We start from the raw sequence: 20,939 nt of genomic DNA, 5'->3' as shown, positions 1-20,939 counted from the left end.
AAATCCACAATAAATCTATTTCTATCCTCTATATGATAAGTAACGGTGCCGTGCATGTTGGTAGACATCAAACTCAGCTATTCAGACACAAAACAACAATGCAACAATACTTTATGTGACCACAATACATACTCATCTCCACCCAGTAAAGTCTGCAGTAAGTACATGTTGCACACACTAAAACAGAGTGCAGCTCCGGTTTCATGACAACCACAATGTACAAATTAACGCAGTATAAATATCACATTGTGTGCATGTTTGAAGAGCTGGTGTTGAGACTTGACATTTGTCTCTGCTGCTGGGTGTTCGTCTATATGTTCTGTTTATATCCACGTGACTTGAGTACAGATAGAGAATGGAGAGTCGTACAGACGTGCTGCACACAGAAACACGCACAGATTTGTTTGAGGTGTCACCACAGACATGATTCAGTCACAAACATCCACCAGCAGCAGCCCCCCTGTGGCTCTGGACCAGCCCTCTTTTAGAAACATGGCCTCTTTGAAGTTTGCAGGGGGAGAGAGGCGGGAGAGCGAGGGATGGATGGTGGGAGGGGATAACGACGAGGGGAGAATGGAGGGTGGACAGGAAGAGGAGATAAAAGAAGAAACAAGATGGTTTAACTGTTCGACTGGCACCGAAACAAAAAGCACCTCTGTCAAACCCTGGCTTTCAGTCCTTAAGAAAGAAAAAAAAAGGATGGAAAGACAGATGATGGATGGATAGCTGGATAGCTTCAGACACTGGAGGACGAGTGTATGGATGAATGTGAGTGGTAGGAATCCCCTGGAGGCTCGACGAACCAGCCGTCTCACTGATGAATGCGCATTTCAAATCCCTTTTTATGCAAAGACGAGCATCACACACACCCGCATACAAAGGACAGCTGCACTTTGAACTGAACACAGAGGCATCCCGACACACACACACACTACTCTTATGACACAGGAGCACACAAGACAGGAGTATTGATTATTGCTGCTCGGTAAAAACCCTCTCCAGCCGGAAACCTCTGTGTGCTTTTCTCATGACTCAGCAACATCCAAAGAGACATGTAGCTAAAGTAAACATGACGTCAGCTGCTGTACTGCTCAGCCGTACTGTACTGCCTCTGTAACATGGAGCAAACTGTAGCTGCCGACATAGTGAAAAGTGCCCGTCATCTGCTGTATCACTGCAGTGGCTGCAGCAGCCTTTTCATTTCCAAGGTGAAGGAGCTGAAAAGCTGTGAGCTTGTACAGAAACTCTCTCTCTCTCTCTCTCTCTCTCTCTCTCTCTCTCTCTCTCTGATCACTCCTGCAAAAAATGTTCACATCCTAAATGGAAAAAGCATTGAGCTACACTAACAAGCTCACCAGATAACAACAAGAAACAATTAGTCATGAGGCACTGCACCATAGCTGTGTCTGGACAATACAAAGGCTTTTTAAATTACATTTTTTCTTTTAAATGTAATAAAGAAATGCCCTTGCAGACAGGGCTAGTAGCTTTACTACCAATTTGAAACCCATCAGCTACCGCTCAAAAACCATTTAGCCTCTGAGAGCAGCAGACAATATTTTTGGTGTTCTGGTGGAGCCAGCCGATGTCAGGATAACAGATATCTGTGCCAAGAGTCCCTGGTCATTGTTTAGCCCACTAAACCTTATCTTTCTGCAGGTCTATTTCCAGAGGACATTTGGGCCAATTTCTCTCAACAGATATCTCGATAGGAATGTAGATAAATTAAAAATGCTGAGAAAAAGCTAAATGGTTGTCATAGAGAGACAATGCATTTGGTGAGAACTATTTGGACAACTAATGGACTATAAACAGAAAGCAGAGAACTTTTGATACCAAAATCTTGTCTCTCAGAAATAATGCGCTGAATATGTACCTTTAGGGGTACAGTGGCTTGTCACTGGGTCAGTACCCCCTGACATTGGCTTGGGAACATATATGTCCCTTTTTGGCATTCAAAAAGATACATACTTTGAGGTCAAACAATTAGCCCCATCAGAAATATGGGTACAAATGGAGTCCATTTCTGTCCTCCAAAGGTACATTATATGTTAATGTACCCCCAAGGACTTACTATTGGATCTCAATTAACTAGGAGAACTTTTTTAAGGGGCTAAAAATGTATAAATGTACCTTAGAGCCCCAGTGACCAGCTGTTGTACCCCTAAAGGTAAAATTCAGCATTATTATTATTTCTCACAGCGTACAGATTTAGCTATAAATAGATATAGATATTTACTTTTTCTGTGACACTGCCTAATAAATACCAAAAGTTTGCATTACATGTCTCAGATTCAGCATGTAAGTTGAACTTGTTGAACTATGTTTGTACACATATGTAAGTTGAATAATTATATGCTGCAAATAACACAGATTATGTGTTAGCATAATGGTGCTGGCATTGGCGCTTTAGCATTAGCGTGTTAGCACGCTATTTGAGTAGCATGTTGATTGTTAGTTTGCTGACTATAGCTTAGCCTGTTAGTCTCATTTTTTAAGTTTGATTTATGTCTGCATTACTGATGCATATTTATTCTTGTATTGCAGTGTTCACTCTGTTAATGGCATCTGCTTTTATGTGTCGTCAATGGAGGAGTTGCACTGGGGAAGCAGTGAGAGCAGAATAATTTACTTTACTTTGCTTGTAATATAGATTAAAGTTTGTAGGCTATTTTAGTGTGGCAAAGTTGATATGTGGCAATAATATTTTACAACACATGTTTTTATTTCTCAAATGGAATTTACCAAAGGAACTGAAACAAGAAACCAAACTTTCCAGTCTGACTGGCAGGCAGCAAACTGTATAAAATATGCTGAATACAATCAAATAAAAGACTTCCAATCTCACCCTTCCCCTTCTACTTTTCCCGAAGTAACCTGAACCTTTTTTTCAGCCAGGACTATTAGAGCTTGACAGACACAGTCAGGCGCAGATGTGCTGCTGCTGAATTGGTTAGCAAATGACAAGTTTGAGTCTTAAGCGGGAGGGAACCTGTCATTTGACGCAATGACCCTTCTCTCACACAAACAAACACCCGGCCTGTCTGTTTCTCACACACTAACAGACGTCAGGAGTGAGGGAATAGCTGTGGTGTGAGGAAAATAACAAGCAATGGAAAGAGGTGAAGGAGAAGACAGACAGAGAGAGAGAGAGAGAGAGACAGAGAGACAGAGAGAGACAGAGAGAGAGAGAGAGAGAGAGAGAGAGAGAGAGAGAGAGAGAGAGAGAGAAGGATGGAGAGACAGCCTGTGCTGCGTTGATTAGACTCTGGGGACAGAGGTGGAAAGAATGGAGAGAGGCCTTTTTAGAGCTGATAACACACATACACACACACACACACATATATATAAATAACCCTTCATGACCACAAACATGGTGCACAAATGGCAACAAAAGCACCCATCAAAAAGCCTCACACTTATTCAAATAAAGAGCAGTGAATGCCTGTCTGCCGCACTATAAACCACCGGTTTGTAGAATGGGGCCACAGACCTTCACCTTTACAGGCCCCACAACAAAACGCAGGAGTTTAATGTCACTGTCATATTTATGGCAAAATAACCCAAATGGTTGAGTAGAGGAATAACTTGTGAATTCCATTTTCATCACTATATTCTCATTAACCCAACCATTCCTTTCCTCCTGGTAACAAAACCTTTAAAAAACAATCAATGGTGACTACATCTGGGTGTATCTGGAGACCAACAAGTGACCTTTGTAATCAGTTCATTTGTTCACTGGGAGCAGGAGAATCAGGACAAAGGCGTAAGAATCACAGTTTCTTAAAACGAAAGGTATTATCCTTAGATGGTTTGTTTTGTCTTACCACCAGTCTGAAACGCAAAGCTATTCCATTTATAATTATAAAAACTGAATAAAGCAGCAATTCCTCACATTTGGCAAAACTATTGTGAACCTCTGGATTAATCATCTGATTCTTGTGTCATTTTCCAAGAGCTAAAAATAAGGATCGGCTAATGGATCTGAAGTGGGAGTGACAGGACAGAGGCAGAGGTAGATGGAGTCAAACCTGTGGCAGGTATTTCACAGCCGCCTGTTGCTGCAGTGACAGAGGACTCTCCATCATGGAGTCCAGCCTCTCTGACGAGCTGCTGGTCAGCCCTCCCCAGTCTGTTTGACTGGGAGTGGTGCCTGCCGTTTCTGGAGAGGTCAGCGGCAGGTCGCTGGCGTAACCCGACTCCAACAAAGAGGTCTGCTCCTGTGCACGAACCGGCGTGTCCAAACTAAACCCCTTGACAGCCAAAGTCTCCTGAGTTTGCATTTGGTTAGACAACGAGGGGAAACTCCCTGCAGACATTTTGGCTCTACTTTTGTCTTCCTCAGACAGTTGGACTTTGAGGATATTTCCTGTGACTGGAGACGGGGCGAGGGGCTCCTTGCGCACCTCGACCTCGCTGCCACCTTCGCCCCTCCACACTGGAGAGCCAAAATCACTGGGGTACACTGTCCTCACCACGCACAGTTTACCGTCCACCTCGCGAATATGGACCACACCTTTGTGCTCCCTTCCTGAAGGTGTCCGCACCACCGCTGTAGTTCCCTCTGGTCCCCCTTTAACTCCCCCATCCCCCTTTTCCTCTCTCTCTACCCTCCCTTTGTCTTTTTTCTCCTTCTTCTGTCGGAGGATCCAAGGTTTCTCCAAGACCCCTTGGACTTTCTCCTTCACACGACAGACCCTGCCTCCACCTGGAGTGGTGCTGCCCAGGGTCGGGACCGTGTTGACCGTGTAGACCGGGGTGGTGGTCGTGGTTTGGCTCGGGATGCTGGAGACATCAACGATGGCGCTAACGGTGTCTTCTTCCCCTGGAAGGCAGAAAACCCCTCTCCAGGCTGGACTTGGTTTGGGGGACGCTTCAAGTATTCTGTTGCCCAAACGACCCCCTAAAGTGGCGCTCACGGAGCCGGGGGACAAGGTATTGCTGTGCAGATTGGTTAACAGGGTATCAGGCACTGTTTTAAGAGTCTGAGCTCTGTCACTTAAATTTACTGTCTCTGAAACCGTGGCTTTCTCTTCATCGTCTTCATCCTCGTCCTCTCTTTCGTCATGGCTTCTTCGTCGCTCAAAGTCCTCCTGTTCCAACTCTCCTTTCCTGTTCTTCTTGCCCTTGTGCTTACGCCTGAAACGTAGACGCTTCTTTGGTGAAAGTGGGGGGACTCCACTGAGCTCTCCCTCCCGAGGAGGCCTCACGCAACCCATAGAGTTCCCCATGTCTTTGATCTTGACAGATAACAGCGTATAAAAACGAAAACCACAGCAAATACAGCCAGTTAATCCATCCGAGAGGTCAAATCAACGTTCATGTAGGTTCGGACATTTAATCCAGGTGTTTGAAAGCAAAATCCTTCAAAGGAAGAGACCGTAGAGAAGAAATGTTCAGATAGGCTGACAATGACTGACAGCTCCCTCATTAATCTGACACCTGTGAGTAATGTGAAGTCAGGAACGGAGTGTTTTGCTCCATTTTCCAAGGCAGCATCTTAAATACAACCCGGTGAGAGGAAAGAGGGACGATGTAAGCTGTCACAGAGAGAACAGAGATGGAAAGTCAAGTCTTTTCCTCAGGCAGTTTTTGGTTCATTCACACGGCTGGCAGCTCCCAACTGTCCTTCCTCTTCCCTTCACCTCACCTGACTTAGGTTCAGGGGGTGCACTTTACTATTTCTACATACAACTTCGTATGTATGTATATGTGCAGGCAGTTGGCTGCTTAACTCGCTCCGTTTATCTGCAGAAGTATTGTGGTCACAGTCAAGGACACGAGGACACAGTTATGTCAGCAGAGCCACACAAGGGAGGCAAATTAATTCGGTTAGGGTCAGGCTTCTGATTTATCACCAGGCTTTCGCCAGGTGAGCTGTTACCTGGTAAGGCAATGTGTCAGGCAGGATGATGAGTGTGGGAGAGAGAAAAATGTGGTGCAATTCAGACCATTAGTGAAGCTCCAGCTGCTTCGCACACACACTGCATGTGTTTGTGTGTGCCATGAGAACGAAGTGCGAAAGTCTGAGTGTATGTTCTGCAGGAGTCTTATCTCACTTCTTGATTCAATGTCATATTTCCCACATATATGAGGTTACTGCTACTTGGTGAAGTTAGAGAAACGACACCATCGTCTGCTGCAGTTTCATTCACATCCCTCTTTCCATCCTCGATAAAACCACAAATTAAGATTTGCTGTCGTTCCAGGTGCCGGAGAAATCCAAGAGCTCTATCCACACTGAGATCTAGCAGCTATCTGAGCTCATGAATTAATAACGCCCCTCTCTGCTACTGTGGTAATGTTATTGCAGTGCAAGAGGGGAGAGACGTGGGATCCGTAACAGCCACACAACAGAGATCGGCGGGAATCCTATCCGTCACGGTGCTCGTAGTGAAAGTAGTATTAATGTTGAAGCTGTCGATATCCCTCGTAGTCGGTGTCTCGTTCTGCCGAGGCAGCACGAAGCCCAGATTGGTTGTGGGTGAGAGATAGTGTGCAGTCAGCCAATGCTGCCGCAGATTGCTGGGAGATTCAGCCAATACTCTGACAGCTTGTTAAATACTCAATCAGAGCATTGGCTTCCCGCCCTGATGCTTCTCCTTGTCATCCTCCCACGGTTTATCCTCTTCATTGAGCTGGTGTGTTGATGCTTCCCGCTCGTGTGTGTGTTCCTCCTCTATGATGTGCTGGAATCCAAAATCACTGGCCTTGATTTCTCCCATTGATGAGATTGGCAGAAAAGTCTTTACAATGATCATCACGGGCAGCCAGCTACCTGTGGAGTCAACTCATGCTCATCCAGAAGACCCACAAATTGCAGCTGTGCGTTTTGAGGAGGGTCTAAGTTTGCAGGCAGCCAAATGCAGACAGACTCCACCTTCAACTCCCCAGACAGTTTAGCATCACATGCCTCTCTCCTGGATACCAGTCTGAAGATTCCCCCACCTCAATAGTTATAGACTCCCTGAGGGGCAGAGTTGGCTGTGAAATGTGTTCCAGTCCTGTCCAATCATAAACCTTCAGCGTCCTGCTGTCAGTCTGCCAGTTACTCAAGCGAGCTTCCCCTTCATCAGGTGGTGCAGTGCGACGATGCAACAGCCTGACAAAATCCACAGTTTGCAGGAGGTGGGGGGGTATGGAGACCACGTCTTATACCGAGACGAAAAAAACTGTCAGGATGAGGAGGAAAAGACTCTTTCTGTATATCCTCTCTGCTGCCTGTTAGTCTCTTTATAACTCCTCACGTCCTCTAGATCTAATTAGGAGGAGGCATCCAGGTTAGCAGCCAGACTCAGAGGCAGAGACCGGTCCTCCATCGGCTCGGCTAAGGTCTTGTCGGGATGTAGTTTAAAGTAGCAGACCTATTTGAGCTACAGATGTGTGTCTGGAACGGAGCCAAAGGGATTCAGTGTCCAGTGAAGGGCAGTCCTGAACTCCACGCAGCACAGCAGCTTAGAGGTTAGAGGGTCCGCAAATCCACGTCCCCCTTAAAAATACAAAGAGCAGAAACAGGAACGCTGGGCGTCTCCAGCTAAAAGGAAACCATCGCTCCGTCAGACGAGCATGGCTGGATTGATCCGATTGATACGGTGGAGGAGAGAGAACGGCAAGTATGTGTCCGTCCTGGAGAGTGTGTGTTTGGGCGGTCCCCCGGTCAGCTGTGTGTGAGAGCCTGTCTGCATACGTGTCCACGAGTGTGTCTTGTCCTGCTGTGCGTTTGTGGTTTTGAGGCCTGCTGATCGAGGGAAGCCGGGAGCTCCGGTGACAGCAGGCAGCCTGGATTCGTCTCTCCCTCAGCTGGCTTCGCTCCTCTGCTCTATCCCTCGCTCGCAGACACCGGTGGAGGGAGAGGAAAAGCTTTTATCTCCCGGCTGCTGCAGCTTCACACTCTCTTCTGCTCGATCTCTCACTCTCACAATCCACCCCTCCCTCCTTGGCTCTCCTCCTCCTCCTATCCGCTTCCCCGTTAGTCCTGCCTCTCTCCCTCTCTCTCTCTCTGTCTCTAGCTCTCTCTCTCTCGGCTGTTAGTGAGCAGCTTTCTGTGCCACAAACACACACATGCACACACACTTGACCCAAAAGCCTCCCTGAATGACAGCGAGCAGGGGAGAAATCAAATTTAAAGACTGTTGAGAATAAATAGGGGGCACATGATAGCCCTTTTTCTCATCAGGAGCTGAGATATGATTGGTTGTAGGAGGTCATGGCAGGCTTTTTAATGGCAACATGGAATCTGCAGGATTCCTGCATTAGTATGATGAAGTACCTGGATTTTAAAGGCATTTAATCCATTGGATTAGCCCATTTTAAAAACTATAAATAGAGCTGTGCTGAAATTATTATAAACTGTTTAAATTATATATATTAAACAAAAATGCCAAACATTTGCAGGTTCAAATGTGATATTTTCTGCTATTCTCTCAGTCATCTAATATATGAGTTAATCAGTTAATAAATAACGTGATCTTAGGTTTTGGAATATTGTGATTATTACTACTTTCTGACATTTTAAACTGACCAATTATTTGAAAAAACAATTCACAAATTCATTGTTATGGGAATAAACATTAGTTGCAGCCCTTATTAAAAAAGAAACTTGATCCACATTTCCCAGCAAAAACACTGACATAGGCTTTAAATCTTCAAACACATGACTCCTCTCTCCTCCACCACTGAACTCATTGCCACATAAAGCCTCTATAGGCTACCACCCACCATCACTGCACATACGTTGAATCACACGGCTCATACACACGTGTGATCCTGTACAGTGCAATGTGGCAGCAAGACTGCAGAAGAAAAAGGATTTGTCACCAACACTGCAGATGTATGAACTCACAGTACTATGCACACACTGTACAGTAAGTGCCTAATGTATGGGGAATGTTTGCAGAGAGACAGATACGGATGGAGGCTGCTAACAGGCGGCGCTCTCAAGTGGAAAGCAACATCAATCCATCTTCTCTCATTAAGAGAAAGCACCGAGCAGAAGAGAGCGACACAGAAACACACGTGGAAAAGGCATGAAGCAATCAGAGAAAAGCACCAATGGAGCCAGGCATCATGTGGTAAATATTTACAATAAAGCCATATATACTTAGTATATGTAGTAATGCTTAACTAATGCATGACTTGTGATGATGATTTAAAGCCTGAATTATTTCAGGATACATCATGAATTCCTGTTGCTCAACAAAACAAATCACTGTGATGATTAGTTCACCCGTCGAGGAATGTTAACACACAGTGACTTCATATGCTACATTAATAGATTCAGAACCAAATTAGCTGAATTCCTCTATAAAAGTTTATTTCAGGACCAAAGGAGTAGGGTTGGCTGGCAGTCCAACATCGTAATTTAAAAGCACCATGCCCCCAAAACAACACAGGACATCGTTTGCAGTAAGGATTATTGGATTCATTGCATGCTAGGGCTGGGCAATTCATCGAAATTTAACCTCTAAACGTCACAATCTTTCGAAATATTCTGATAAATTTTGTCCAATCTGCTACGTGAGGAGAACTCAAACACAGAGCCAACAGAGCCACTCGAGCAGCTTGTACCCAAGAAAAATTCCATGTCCGTCTTTTGGACACATTTTGGCTTTAGGGACGACGACACAAACAAAAAATAGTCAAATGTAAACACTGTGATAAAAACTGTTTGCAAGGAATGCAAGTTATTTCTTTTCTTCTGTTTTAGAGAAGTTGATTTCTAAACTAAAATGTGACATTTTCATTTTAATCGATGCTTTGATTTCAGTCCGAAATCTTCAATAAATAACCACAAAATAGTTATCCTGCGTGTTTCGTGTCTCGTTTTGTGATTAAAATCACAAAGATATGCTCTCTTTCCTTCGAAAAAAATACCCCAGCTTTAACAGTTGGGCATATTTACAGTAGAGATCATGTCAGAAAAAAAAAATCAATCATTCATCAATCATAACCGAGGTAAAATGTTCAATTAATCGTGATATTGATTTGAGGTCACATGGCCCAGCCCTAATGTAGGCTTAAAAACTAACAGTTCCAGTTAATTAAAGGCGCACAGATTGATTTTTTCGAGTGCAACCGAACGTGGACACTAATAGGTCTGTCTACTTACCCAAAATCAACTACAAACAAATCCCAAATAAAAGAGAATTCATTGGAACAAATTCAAACTTTTCTGTAATCCCCCAAAATGCCTGAATATTACCAATTAATTTAATATTTTGAACACATCATCACAGTTTGATCGCATAAAAATATGGTACTTTTATAAAAGTTACCCATCAATATCATCTTCCATCATGATGCTTTACTGTGAAGAGAAAGATGCACTGAAACCAAAATCATTTAGCAAGTACCAGCTGACAAATTAGGGAAGAAGGATCAGAAAAAAAACATATATGTGCCAGCAACTGTTGTAAATGTGTCAAAAATAGCATCGGGTCTATCCTTTTAGAAATATGAAGCTTATATTTTAGCGAATACATGGTCCTGTCCAAACAGCTAGTCTAATCTACAGCTAGTCTGTATGATAAAGTTAAAGTGAGATAACGTTCTCTAACTGGTGATCTATGAAGTGTCAACAAATCACACAAAGTAACTTGATAATTTGTTACGGTGAGCAGCAGCACTTCATGCTAGATCCTGCATTAATTCATACATGTAAGTCATGCATAAGTGAAGCATGATACGACTTGTACCCTCGTGATAAAGTGTTGCAGGAGAGAAAGCTCTGAACTGATCGAGGCTTTCATCTCGTCACTGCAGCTCCATGACATCACAGCTGCAGCTTTTCACAAGACGCAATAAGCCCTTTTTGATCATATATCTTGCAGCTCCTCTGTCGATAATGTGCTCTGAAGCACTGAGATTTAATTATCATAATTCAGACTCCAGAATAGCTTTAAAAATATATATATTACTGCGATAAAAAGCCCACTTTACTGTGTTGATATATGTCAGTATTTCTGGGTTTTGAAGCATTTAAAAGCTGCACTGCTGCTGTGTCTAAGTAATAGAAGCTATTTTTCATTTTTCTAAAAAGCATTTCTGCTCCAAACTAACACAATAGAATATGCAGATGAAAGAAAGTCAAATCTGAGACCTTCAACTTTACCAAGCGCCCATAAAGAGCTGAAAAAAAGTCATTGAATCCAGTTTGTGTTGCCTAGAAACCTCCTGAATAACTGTTCCAGTGTGGTTTTATAGAAACAACTAACAAACTTTGAGCAGACAAAGGCAGCTTGTATTGAAGGTGTTTTCAAAAACATGTGTCCTCATGTGTGCTTCAGTGGCGGGTGTCTAATGTGAGGTCACTCTAACCGACACAGATGATTCAATAAGGTAACAAGAGCCTGAAGACTTGAAAAACACTAATAAAGTGACCCAGCCTGCCCTAAGAGAAAGATGAATTATCTCATCAGCTCAGAAATTAAATCAATTGAAATGAGCAGTGACGTACAGCTAGCTGAGCCAATCACAGGTGTCTCCACTACAGACAACCAGCGTTTAATACTGAGCATGCTGGTGCCACCTAGTGGTTAGACTGAGTAACTACAGTCAAGATCAACCCTCCTCTTAACTTTCTGTATGACCCACCTTCACTAAACCCATATATAAAGCAGCTTGATGGGATTTTAAAGTGCAAATCTATTTTGCACGAAGAAACAACCTGTCATTCATCACAAACCTTGTGAATATATAGGGTTTTCCTCTTTACAGTGCAAAAGAAACTGGATTTAATCAGTAGAATCCACTCGTTTTTATCACAGCACACCTGTAATTACTGGTTTACTGTTTTACTAAAGGGTTTTTTGTTTTTTTTATTATTTGTACTGCTAAATGTACTGCATAGGTGTAAATATAATTTCTTAGCAAGCATGCATGTGTACGTGCCCGCATGCATGCTTGTTTTTTATGGTTTTTGAGGCATGAAAATTATTTCATAGCTGCTTAAGACAAGATTGGTACCCTGTTGGTGTACAGCTTTAATGGAAATATGAACAAAGGCAATGTTGATGTTTTTTCTCATGTTGGGGTCATTCTAGGAAAAGTCATCGAATTTCAAGTCGAAAAAAGATCATTAAGGTGGTTTCCTCTGCTGTTAAACATAGTGACGGGTTATTTTTGACCCCTAAGACAACACAAGGGTTAAATGGGAGGTAGTGAGATCAATGTTGCAAAGTTTGATGAATTTATATTAAAGCAAAACTGTATTTTGCCAATAATGATGCATGTATAAGCAGGTATATTATAAGGATATTAAACAAAACTGAACTGTCAATCTTGGAAAAGATGGTAGAAAGCTGCCTGCCTGCTTTGATAAGCAACATTTAGAGAATCAATCAGCTTGCAGAAAAAGATGAATGTTTTCATTTTATTTGCTTGTGATAAACGGTGAGGAAAGATATTTGCAGATAAACATAAACACGGAGAAGATGTCATTAAAAACCTCTAAAATGTAAAACTGTTTACCTCTGGCAGAATTGCTGACAAAGCAGTTTGATGTGCCAGTGAATTATAATGACTAACAACAGTTTTAACACAAATGAAAAGCGATCGCTCACTGAGAGACTCGCTGTGATGTGCTGAGTCATTAGTTTGCACATAATGGTCACAAAGACCTGCAGACTTGTTCCCAGAAATGAAATCATCGTCATCATGATCATCAGACCGGAGTGGCCGGTGGGAATAATGTGGAAATTATAGATTTCTCTGCTGATGTGGGTCACATATCTTAGTGGATATCTGAATATCTTGGGTAACGGTGACTATTTGTGTCGTTCAGCCTCTGCAGCAGCTTACAATTCACTTTCTGCAGCTTTCTGCTGTAATGTAAACTGTATACTATGAAACAAAAATTGTGAGGTGTGATTAGACAGATGCTGTTTAATATGTAGTGCACATACTTATCTTTAACTATTACTCTGGTGTTACCTACAGTCAGAAGAAAACAGCATTTTGTGACATATTTCTTGTTTATCGCACTAAATGCTGCACTGATTCTGACCAATGCCATTGCTTATGCTATTAAATCTATTCAAAAAGAGCAGAAAGAAGTCCAGATGTAATTTGAAACCTACAAGTATTTCTGCAGTGTAATTATATATACCAGATATATAAGATACCAGTAACCATAAAGTGAAACTGATACCAACAGAAAATCAATTTGATACCTTTTTTTAATTCTTCATATGATACCCATCAAGTGGATGGAAGCATTCAGATGCATACATAATAGTGTTCATCTGAACAAACACCAAAGTTTATCAGTTTGAACATTAACCTCTTCAAAAAAAAAAAACACCTGTCAGGGAAGGTTTAAGGGCAGACGAAGGGTTAGATTTGCTCCAAAAAACCCCCATTTTTGAGCCAAAGCTTGTAACAGAAGAACTGTAAGGTCAAAATGCATGTATAAGGCTTTATTCCATAAACCTACATCAGTTAAAAAACAACACACAAGGTCTACCCTAGCCCCTACTCTTACACTCTGGCAGACTGGTGAGTTTTACAACTTAAGAAGAATAAGAATATAAACTGTCTCTGTAGTAAGGGTTAGAAAATTCGTTTTAGGGGAAAAGTTTTGACAAAAATGCTCCTGGGTTATTTCGGATGATACCTTAGATACTATGCTGTATTGATTTCTTCCCCCACCTCTAGTAGAAAGCATGACAGTGATAATATAGAATGTATAAGCAGCCTTGTAACAGGAGGGTTACAGGTACGAGGCGGCACCTTGAGCAAGGCACCTCCCTGGGAGCAGAAATGTGCTGCCCACTGCTCCTAGCATGGTGTCACTGGTGTGTAAAGGATGACTAAATGTTAAATGCAGAGGACACATTCACTGCTCGCTGTTTCTGTGCGTGTGTGCAAAAAGAATGTAAATCTAGTGGCACATGTTGCTGATCTTCCAGCATGCATTTACAGTAATAATCCAACTACAAACACACTGCAGAGTGTGACTGCAGCTCTAATATAAACCTTTCATCATCTCATGAACCCACTGAACTCTCTGAAAACTCTGAAACGATTTGCTGCTCTGCAGGCCAGTTTCATCTTTCCACCCGACTCCTGCAGCCTGTTTCAGCCGCGGAGCCGTCCATCATCTGTGGGTTGGTCCTCCTCATGCCTCACCTCTCCCTCACTCTCTCTCTCTGTGCAGCAGTAACACGATGTTCTGCTGAGTCATGGCCATGTCACACACTACTGTTTCCATGGCAACCAGCTGGCAGTGTCACCTTGCTGAGGGTCACGTCGCTGCATGGTCTGATGGGGTTTTTTAACTGCAGCGACTACAACCGGTTCATGAACCTTTTTGTTATCAAGGAGACAAACAATCCCAGTAATGAAAAACAAAATGAGATGCTGAGAATGTTTCTGATTCAATCAATCAAAAAAAAACTTTTTGTATTAACTTGTTTTCGTCTGCGACACAGACCGTGCATGGCTCGGAGCCGCTGCAATGATTTGAACAGAGGACGAGTCTGTCTGCAGGCGACGGGGACGCAGGAACATTTGGTGGAAATTATTCCACTTCAGGACTCAGAATAAACACACAACAGTTCAAACAACTTACTGTCTAGACTCAACACACAACATTGCAGCATTGAGACATTTATTTCCATTAAGAGTTGCAGTTGAAAAACAGTTTTTTAGTTGTGATGTTTGTTTGGTATATTTTATGGGTTTTAAGTTATATTTTTACTGCATTTTAACTGGATAGTTAGTTAACCCATCTGCAGTGTGACAATGACAGTTGTTTTTGTCTGTTTGTTTTGTTTGTGTTTATGGTTTTAACGCTGTTTATGCTGTCTATTTTGCCAGGTTAGTCGTAGTGGAAAAGATATTTTAATATAAATGAGACATTACCAGTTAAATAAAGGATATATACTAAGGTTACTATAGTTACTGGAAAAAAAGAAGAGTTTTTGAAAAAAAAAGATAAATAAATGAAACTTTATTGTGTGGATAGAAAACAAATTAAATATGAAGATTATTTTTGTTTTAGGGGTTTTGTGACTAAAACGTATTATTCTAAACATTCATTAATTATTCAGAACTGCTTTTACTCATTCACTCCTACAGGCAATTTAGAGTCACCAATTAAACCTAAGCTGTTTTTAGACTGTGGGAGGAAGCTGGAGGACCTGGAAAGAACCACGCTGACACGGGGAGAACATGCAAACAGAAAAACTTGTTGTGAGGCAGAAGTACTAACCACTGCCCCACCATGCCACCCTGATTCTTAAACAATTTCAGTAAAGTTCAGTCAAATTGATCAATATTTTCTTGATCTGCAATTCTTCTCATTCCAGGTACATTCCTCTAAAAACAGCATATTTAAAAGCTGTCCCCTCAATCTATTCTAACCAAAATCTGTATCAGATCTTGTAAGTTTGGGCCATAATGCCTTTGGTTTCTCTACATGTCTGAACAGAGATAAAAGGGAACCATCTTAAGGAGGGATTTATATATAAAAGCCAACCAATACCTGGATCTGTGGACATACAGAAATGCTTGTTAAACCCACAACCTGTATACAGCTGGACTTCAATCGCTGATCAATGTGGATAAAACAGCGCAGTATATGCTTGTTATATAACCAGAGTCAAGGCGTACTGCTCGCACAGTAGGTCTGCCAACATCTTTGGTTTAAAGGATTCTGCTAACTGATGGAGTCAAATTAACCCACAGGCAACACATTTTTTTATATCAGTGAAACAGTTTATGCCTGGTATACAGAAACAGTGTAAGTGCCCAGGTTTAGAGTTTAAACGAAAGCCTACAGACTGAACATGATGTCCCCTGCACTCCATTTATACCCGAGCTGCCAAACTGACGCCAAACAGTGTCCTCTGGTGAGGTTTCAGAGGACGACTTCCTGCCCCGACAACACGATTAAATCACAGATACATGGCCAAATGCCCTCAAGCACCGAGTCATGCTGTACACTTTTAAAACGCTCATAAAGCACATGGAAAACCTGCAAAAAGCCCAACTAATTAGTTCCTCATGAGACTGCAGAATAAGAGTCTGTATCTTCTCACTGAGGCAGTGAAGTAAACAGTCACACTGGAAGGAAACACTTAAGACTCTGAATGCATCTTCTGCAGAAGAGCATTGATACACACTTTCTGATGTCCAGCCAGTTCTGCAAAAAGCTTCTGTTGCATAAGTTAACTCAGGTTTGCCAACACACACACACACACACACACATGCAGAGAGCTTAGCCGATCCTGGCAGTGATAACAACTCAAATCCCAACAGCTGGAGCAGCAGAGATGCTCAGTAACAACAGGACAACACAGAATTAAAGTCCACATTTTGAGCAATTTTCTTTCAATAACATCCAGATTGAATCACAGCAGTAATGACGGGAGCCACAGCTCAATTATTACATAACCAATTAGCCGTATTATATCATTAAGAGCTGGATATAAGGACCTCTAGCGGCCCATTTGGCTTTTCAAATGAAGAATTCATGAAATTATGTTCAGGCTGGTTGGACTGATAAACCATTAATTGAGTCCAACACAGGAAACACAGAGCAGCAGGTGAAGGGCACAGACCTGGAAGTGAAGGATGATGGTCCAGATGAGACCTAGCGTCAGCTTGGGGTTCCCATCGGTGATGTCATCGTTCCTGATGTTCACAAGTTTGACCTGAATGAAGATTCTGGGTTTAGTTTCAGGATAAAATGCTCGGGGAAAAAGGAGAAAATCTGCTAAAACATAAGCACGAGAAGTAGTTACTTTAATTCTTACCACAATCCTGAAGCCTGCCACTCAAGCATCTACAACGTTAACCATCAATTAATCCATTAATCGCTATGATTTTATATATATTCCGTATGTTTTAAAAACATGCATATATGGGAAAAATAAAAGATATATATACAGTACTATGCAATAGCCTATTTTGATAACAGACGCTATTATTTTGAAAGGACGAAAAGAGACTTCCTGACGATAGTAAACTAACTCAACTGAGATTAAACTGTAAAGATAACGTCAAAGAGTTCAATGTTTTATGTTTTAGCCCCCGAAGAGGCATGAGGTTAGTTTTCACAGTAATCTTGCATATTTAAGTGTGTTTTGTGTTGCGCTGTTTTTATACATACTCCAGTACATACAGTACTATGCAAAAGCCTGTTTTGATAATGGACACTTTTATTTTTGAAAGGACGAAAAGAGACTTCCTGTCAATCGTTAAGCTAACGGTTAAAAGTGAGATTAAACTGTAAAGATAACGTCAAGGAGTTAAATGTTTTAGCCGCCGAAAAGGCATGAGGTTAGTTTTCTCAGTAATCTTGAATATCTAATTGTGTTTCAATAAATTTTGGATTAAATTAAATTTAGTAATTCATGCTTGCAAGGTTAGATACAGTAAGATAGTTTTGCTCCAATTAATACTCTTGTATTTCTGTGTGTTTTAAAACAGTTATTGCAACTTTCAGTTTGCAAACTGTAGCTTTATCCAACTTCATTCTCAGCTCATTGGCTTATTGACGTACGGCCGCAGAACTGAACATTCAGCTGTGTTTCAGTTGTGAGTACTGAAAGCAGTCATAGGTAAAATTAAAATAAAGAAATACACAGATTGATTAAAAATCTTAACGACCATCAATCAATCATCAATTTGTTATTACCATCCTGACAAGAAACACATAACTATTCTTCCTTTCTGCATAATAAGGATTAAAAAATGATCTCTGCTCCAACTATCATGCCCATTATGTGACAGAGACCTTGTTAAATCTTGCGGCTCCAGCTAAGCCGAGCCACCCGGGCTGTATAATTAGAACCGCGGTGAAAACTCAGAGAGGATTCAGAAAAAGAAAAAGGTCAGTCCTCCACCGCTGCCATCTCCAGGGAACGAGACAGGAGAGTTTAAGAGAGACGGGGACGCAGAGATGCAGTGCAAGTATTCTGTTATATTATCTCCACTAAATCGTGTTAAGTCTATATATTAGTGTGCATACCTGTCTTTGTTTGAGGAAGTCCAGCGCAATTTGGACATTCTGTAGTCGATGAAATCTCATTCGGCCCTTTTCTCTGGGCTGCAACGAAAAGAGAGGAGAGAAAAAATAATGAGGAAAGTCAACACATCAATTTAAATGTATTGTTCTTTTAGTGACACAAACGCAGGAGGCAGCAGTGAGTGCAAATAAAGCTGAATTCAATCCACAGTGCAGTGAAGGAAAAAGTCAGCGCAGTTGTATTGACATGAAATGGTCCTCTAGGGGGCGCTGTCTTCAACAGGAGCTGTTAAAGACATGCCGAAAACTCAAACCCAAACCATGCTGCTGCAGGATGAACGATGCAAACTTTAAATCAGACCTTTTATTTTCTTTGTTCAACACCACATTTCCCCAAACAGACATTCAGTTTATAGTTAAGAGAGAGGAAAGATGTAGTTTGAGAGAATGAAAGAAATTACACACGCACACAAACGTAAACACACACTTGCTGCAAAAAGTACGAGTGCAGGATGCAGATGGCTCACACTGTGCTGAAAGAAGGTACACTCAGGATTAGTCAACACAACCGAGAGGAGAGGAGAGGAGAGGAGAGGAGAGGAGAGGAGAGGAGAGGAGAGGAAAGGAAAGGAAAGGAAAGGAAAGGAAAGGAAAGGAAAGGAAAGGAAAGGAAAGGAAAGGAGAGAGAAACAAGGAGGGGAGAGAAAATGAGGAGGAGAGGAGAGGAAATGAGAGGAGAGGACACGAGAGGAGAGGAAACGAGAGTAGAGGAGAGGACACGAGAGGAGAGGAAACAAGGAGAGGAGAGGAAACGAGGACCGGAGAGGAGAGGAAACAAGGAGAGGAGAGGAGAAGAGAGGAGAGGAGAGGAAACGAGAGGAGAGGAGAGGACATGAGAGGAACGGAAACGAGAAGAGGAGAGGAAAAGTGAGGAGAGGAAATGAGAGGAGAGGAGAGGAAACGAGGAGAGGAAAAGTGAGGAGAGGAAACGAGGAGAGGACAGGAAACGAGAGGAGAGGAAACGAGAGGAGGTGTATATGTTTGCTCTGCTGTACATTACTAAGTGTAATATTTTATTCTGTTTGCATTAAGTGAACTGACAGTTTGTGGGTTACTAAATGTGTTAATGAGTCTAAATTATTATTATGAGGAAACACATGCCAACATGTTCAAACATCTTTTAACCGATCAGACATTTTTTATTCAAATTCTAATTATTCTAATACACTGGGATTTTACATCTTTTATAAACATGTTTGAATTTCCAGTCCTGAACTTTTTTTTCCATTTGCCATTTAATAAAACAATTTTTTTTTAATCAAATCAACCATTTTAACATTGCAACACTTCACATCTAAATGGCTACACATAGACTTTCTGTCCATGTTATATATAATTTAATCATACACAGCAAACCTGCCACAAATTCTATATTATTTTCAGTTTTTTGTTGGTGATTATTTATACCATTATGTTAATTATTCAGGTAATCATACTGGACTGCATTATATTTCAATAGGTTTAATCCTACTGTTTGTCAGTGTGGCAAAAAAAAAAAAAATCATGTTTTTCCGAAGCTGATGATGGAAGTAGCACAGGAGTGAAACACCTCGCTTCCTTCTCATATCTGGGTTGCACATGTGCAGTATTGATCGTGAGAAAATGACAACAGGTTAAAGTCAAAGTTTATGAGCTGCAGAGCAAACCGAGCACTTCAATTATCCTGAAATCAGGAGATTAGTTGGGATCTAAAGTGGGCAAAAACTATGCATTGCACAGTTTGAGAGCAACACAGATTAATTGTCAAACACTAATAAATAAAACAATTTCTATAAGGGCATATAAAAATCTACTTTGGCTGAGTAGATTTGTAACCCACTTGCCCGACCAGGAGATTGAAGAAAACGTGAAAAACATTAATGTTGAACTCTTTGAGGTCAGCAAAAAAATAAGATCATTATCTCTCAATATAATGCAGTCAAGCCAACTAAACTGCAGCTTCCATAATAAATATACAGTTAAATTTAACACCTATCTAACTGAACATTATTATCTTTGTAAAGGTAGAAAATATGGCAGATCTGCTGTATTGGATTGCATTAGATTTTACAGGTTATCCTAATCAAATATTTAGTGTATGATGATATATAAGCTACATTTTATTCTGTGCAATTCATGCAAAATAGTCTTGGAGCACTGTTGGGTGAAAACTTCAGAGATTAACTGAAATTAGAAACTAGCAGCCTGGTTTTTAAAGGCTGAAAAACTTTAATTTTTCACCATCTGTCTGTCTGCCTCTACTGCTGTCTGTCATCTTCTCTCACAACCTTAAAACACAAACTCATCAGAACGTATGTCATGATGCTGTCACCCAACAGAAACGACGGCCTACATGTCACAGTGTCATACAGTAACATTGCAGCTCTGTATGGTGTCTGTATGTGCAGCCCAGAATGCTGTCAGAAATCAGTGGCACAGCACTCTCATGCAGCCTCACAGCTCCACCTGTTGGAGGCAGAGGGTGACGCTGAAGGGGGGGTCAGAGGTCAGAAGTGACAGAGTGAGCAGTGGGAAGAAGGGAAGGGGGGGGGGGGGGTTCATTCGAACATACTCCCTGAGCTCCTTCCTCCTCCTCATCCTCCCCTCCGAGTAAGATGAGAGGGGGGGCCCGCGAGGCGTATGCCCTTTTCATTGGAGGGCCGCTCTTCTGTTGCTATTATAACAGAAGGAGGGGGAGAGAGAGAGAGAGAGGGAGAGAGGAGGAAGAGATGAAGAGGGTGGTGGATAAACAGGACAGAATGAAAGAGGGCGGGACCACGTGAGAAAAGGGGATGAAAACTGCAAATTTTTTAAAAGTCAGTTTAATGTTCACAGATGTTGATGTGTCCGGTGTGTGACCAGAGCAGTCAGCAGTCTGCTTCTGTTAGTCTACCTGTCGGCCGCTAAACCCGCCTGCGTCACATCGTGT

The 20,939-nt window shown here is 41.8% G+C and overlaps 1 protein-coding gene across 2 annotated transcripts in view; it reads right to left on the bottom strand.

Annotated features, from left to right (window-relative positions):
* macf1a (microtubule actin crosslinking factor 1a) overlaps positions 1-20,939 on the bottom strand; it is a 320,929-nt gene that overhangs the window by 164,490 nt on the left and 135,500 nt on the right. The window contains exons 5-6 of one of the 2 annotated variants that reach the window (XM_059350758.1): positions 17,975-18,052; positions 16,563-16,655 (exon numbers count right to left, since the gene is read on the bottom strand). In XM_059350758.1, coding sequence (XP_059206741.1) covers positions 16,563-16,655; positions 17,975-18,052 — 171 coding nt within the window. Of the gene's footprint in view, positions 1-4,031; positions 6,569-16,562; positions 16,656-17,974; positions 18,053-20,939 lie in introns of those variants that run through there. The other variant, XM_059350757.1, reaches the window with a different exon arrangement.

The sequence above is a fragment of the Centropristis striata genome, chromosome 14, assembly GCF_030273125.1.
Source record: "Centropristis striata isolate RG_2023a ecotype Rhode Island chromosome 14, C.striata_1.0, whole genome shotgun sequence".
NCBI classification, from domain to species: domain Eukaryota; kingdom Metazoa; phylum Chordata; class Actinopteri; order Perciformes; family Serranidae; genus Centropristis; species Centropristis striata.
This window is presented reverse-complemented; position numbering and strand designations above follow the sequence as displayed.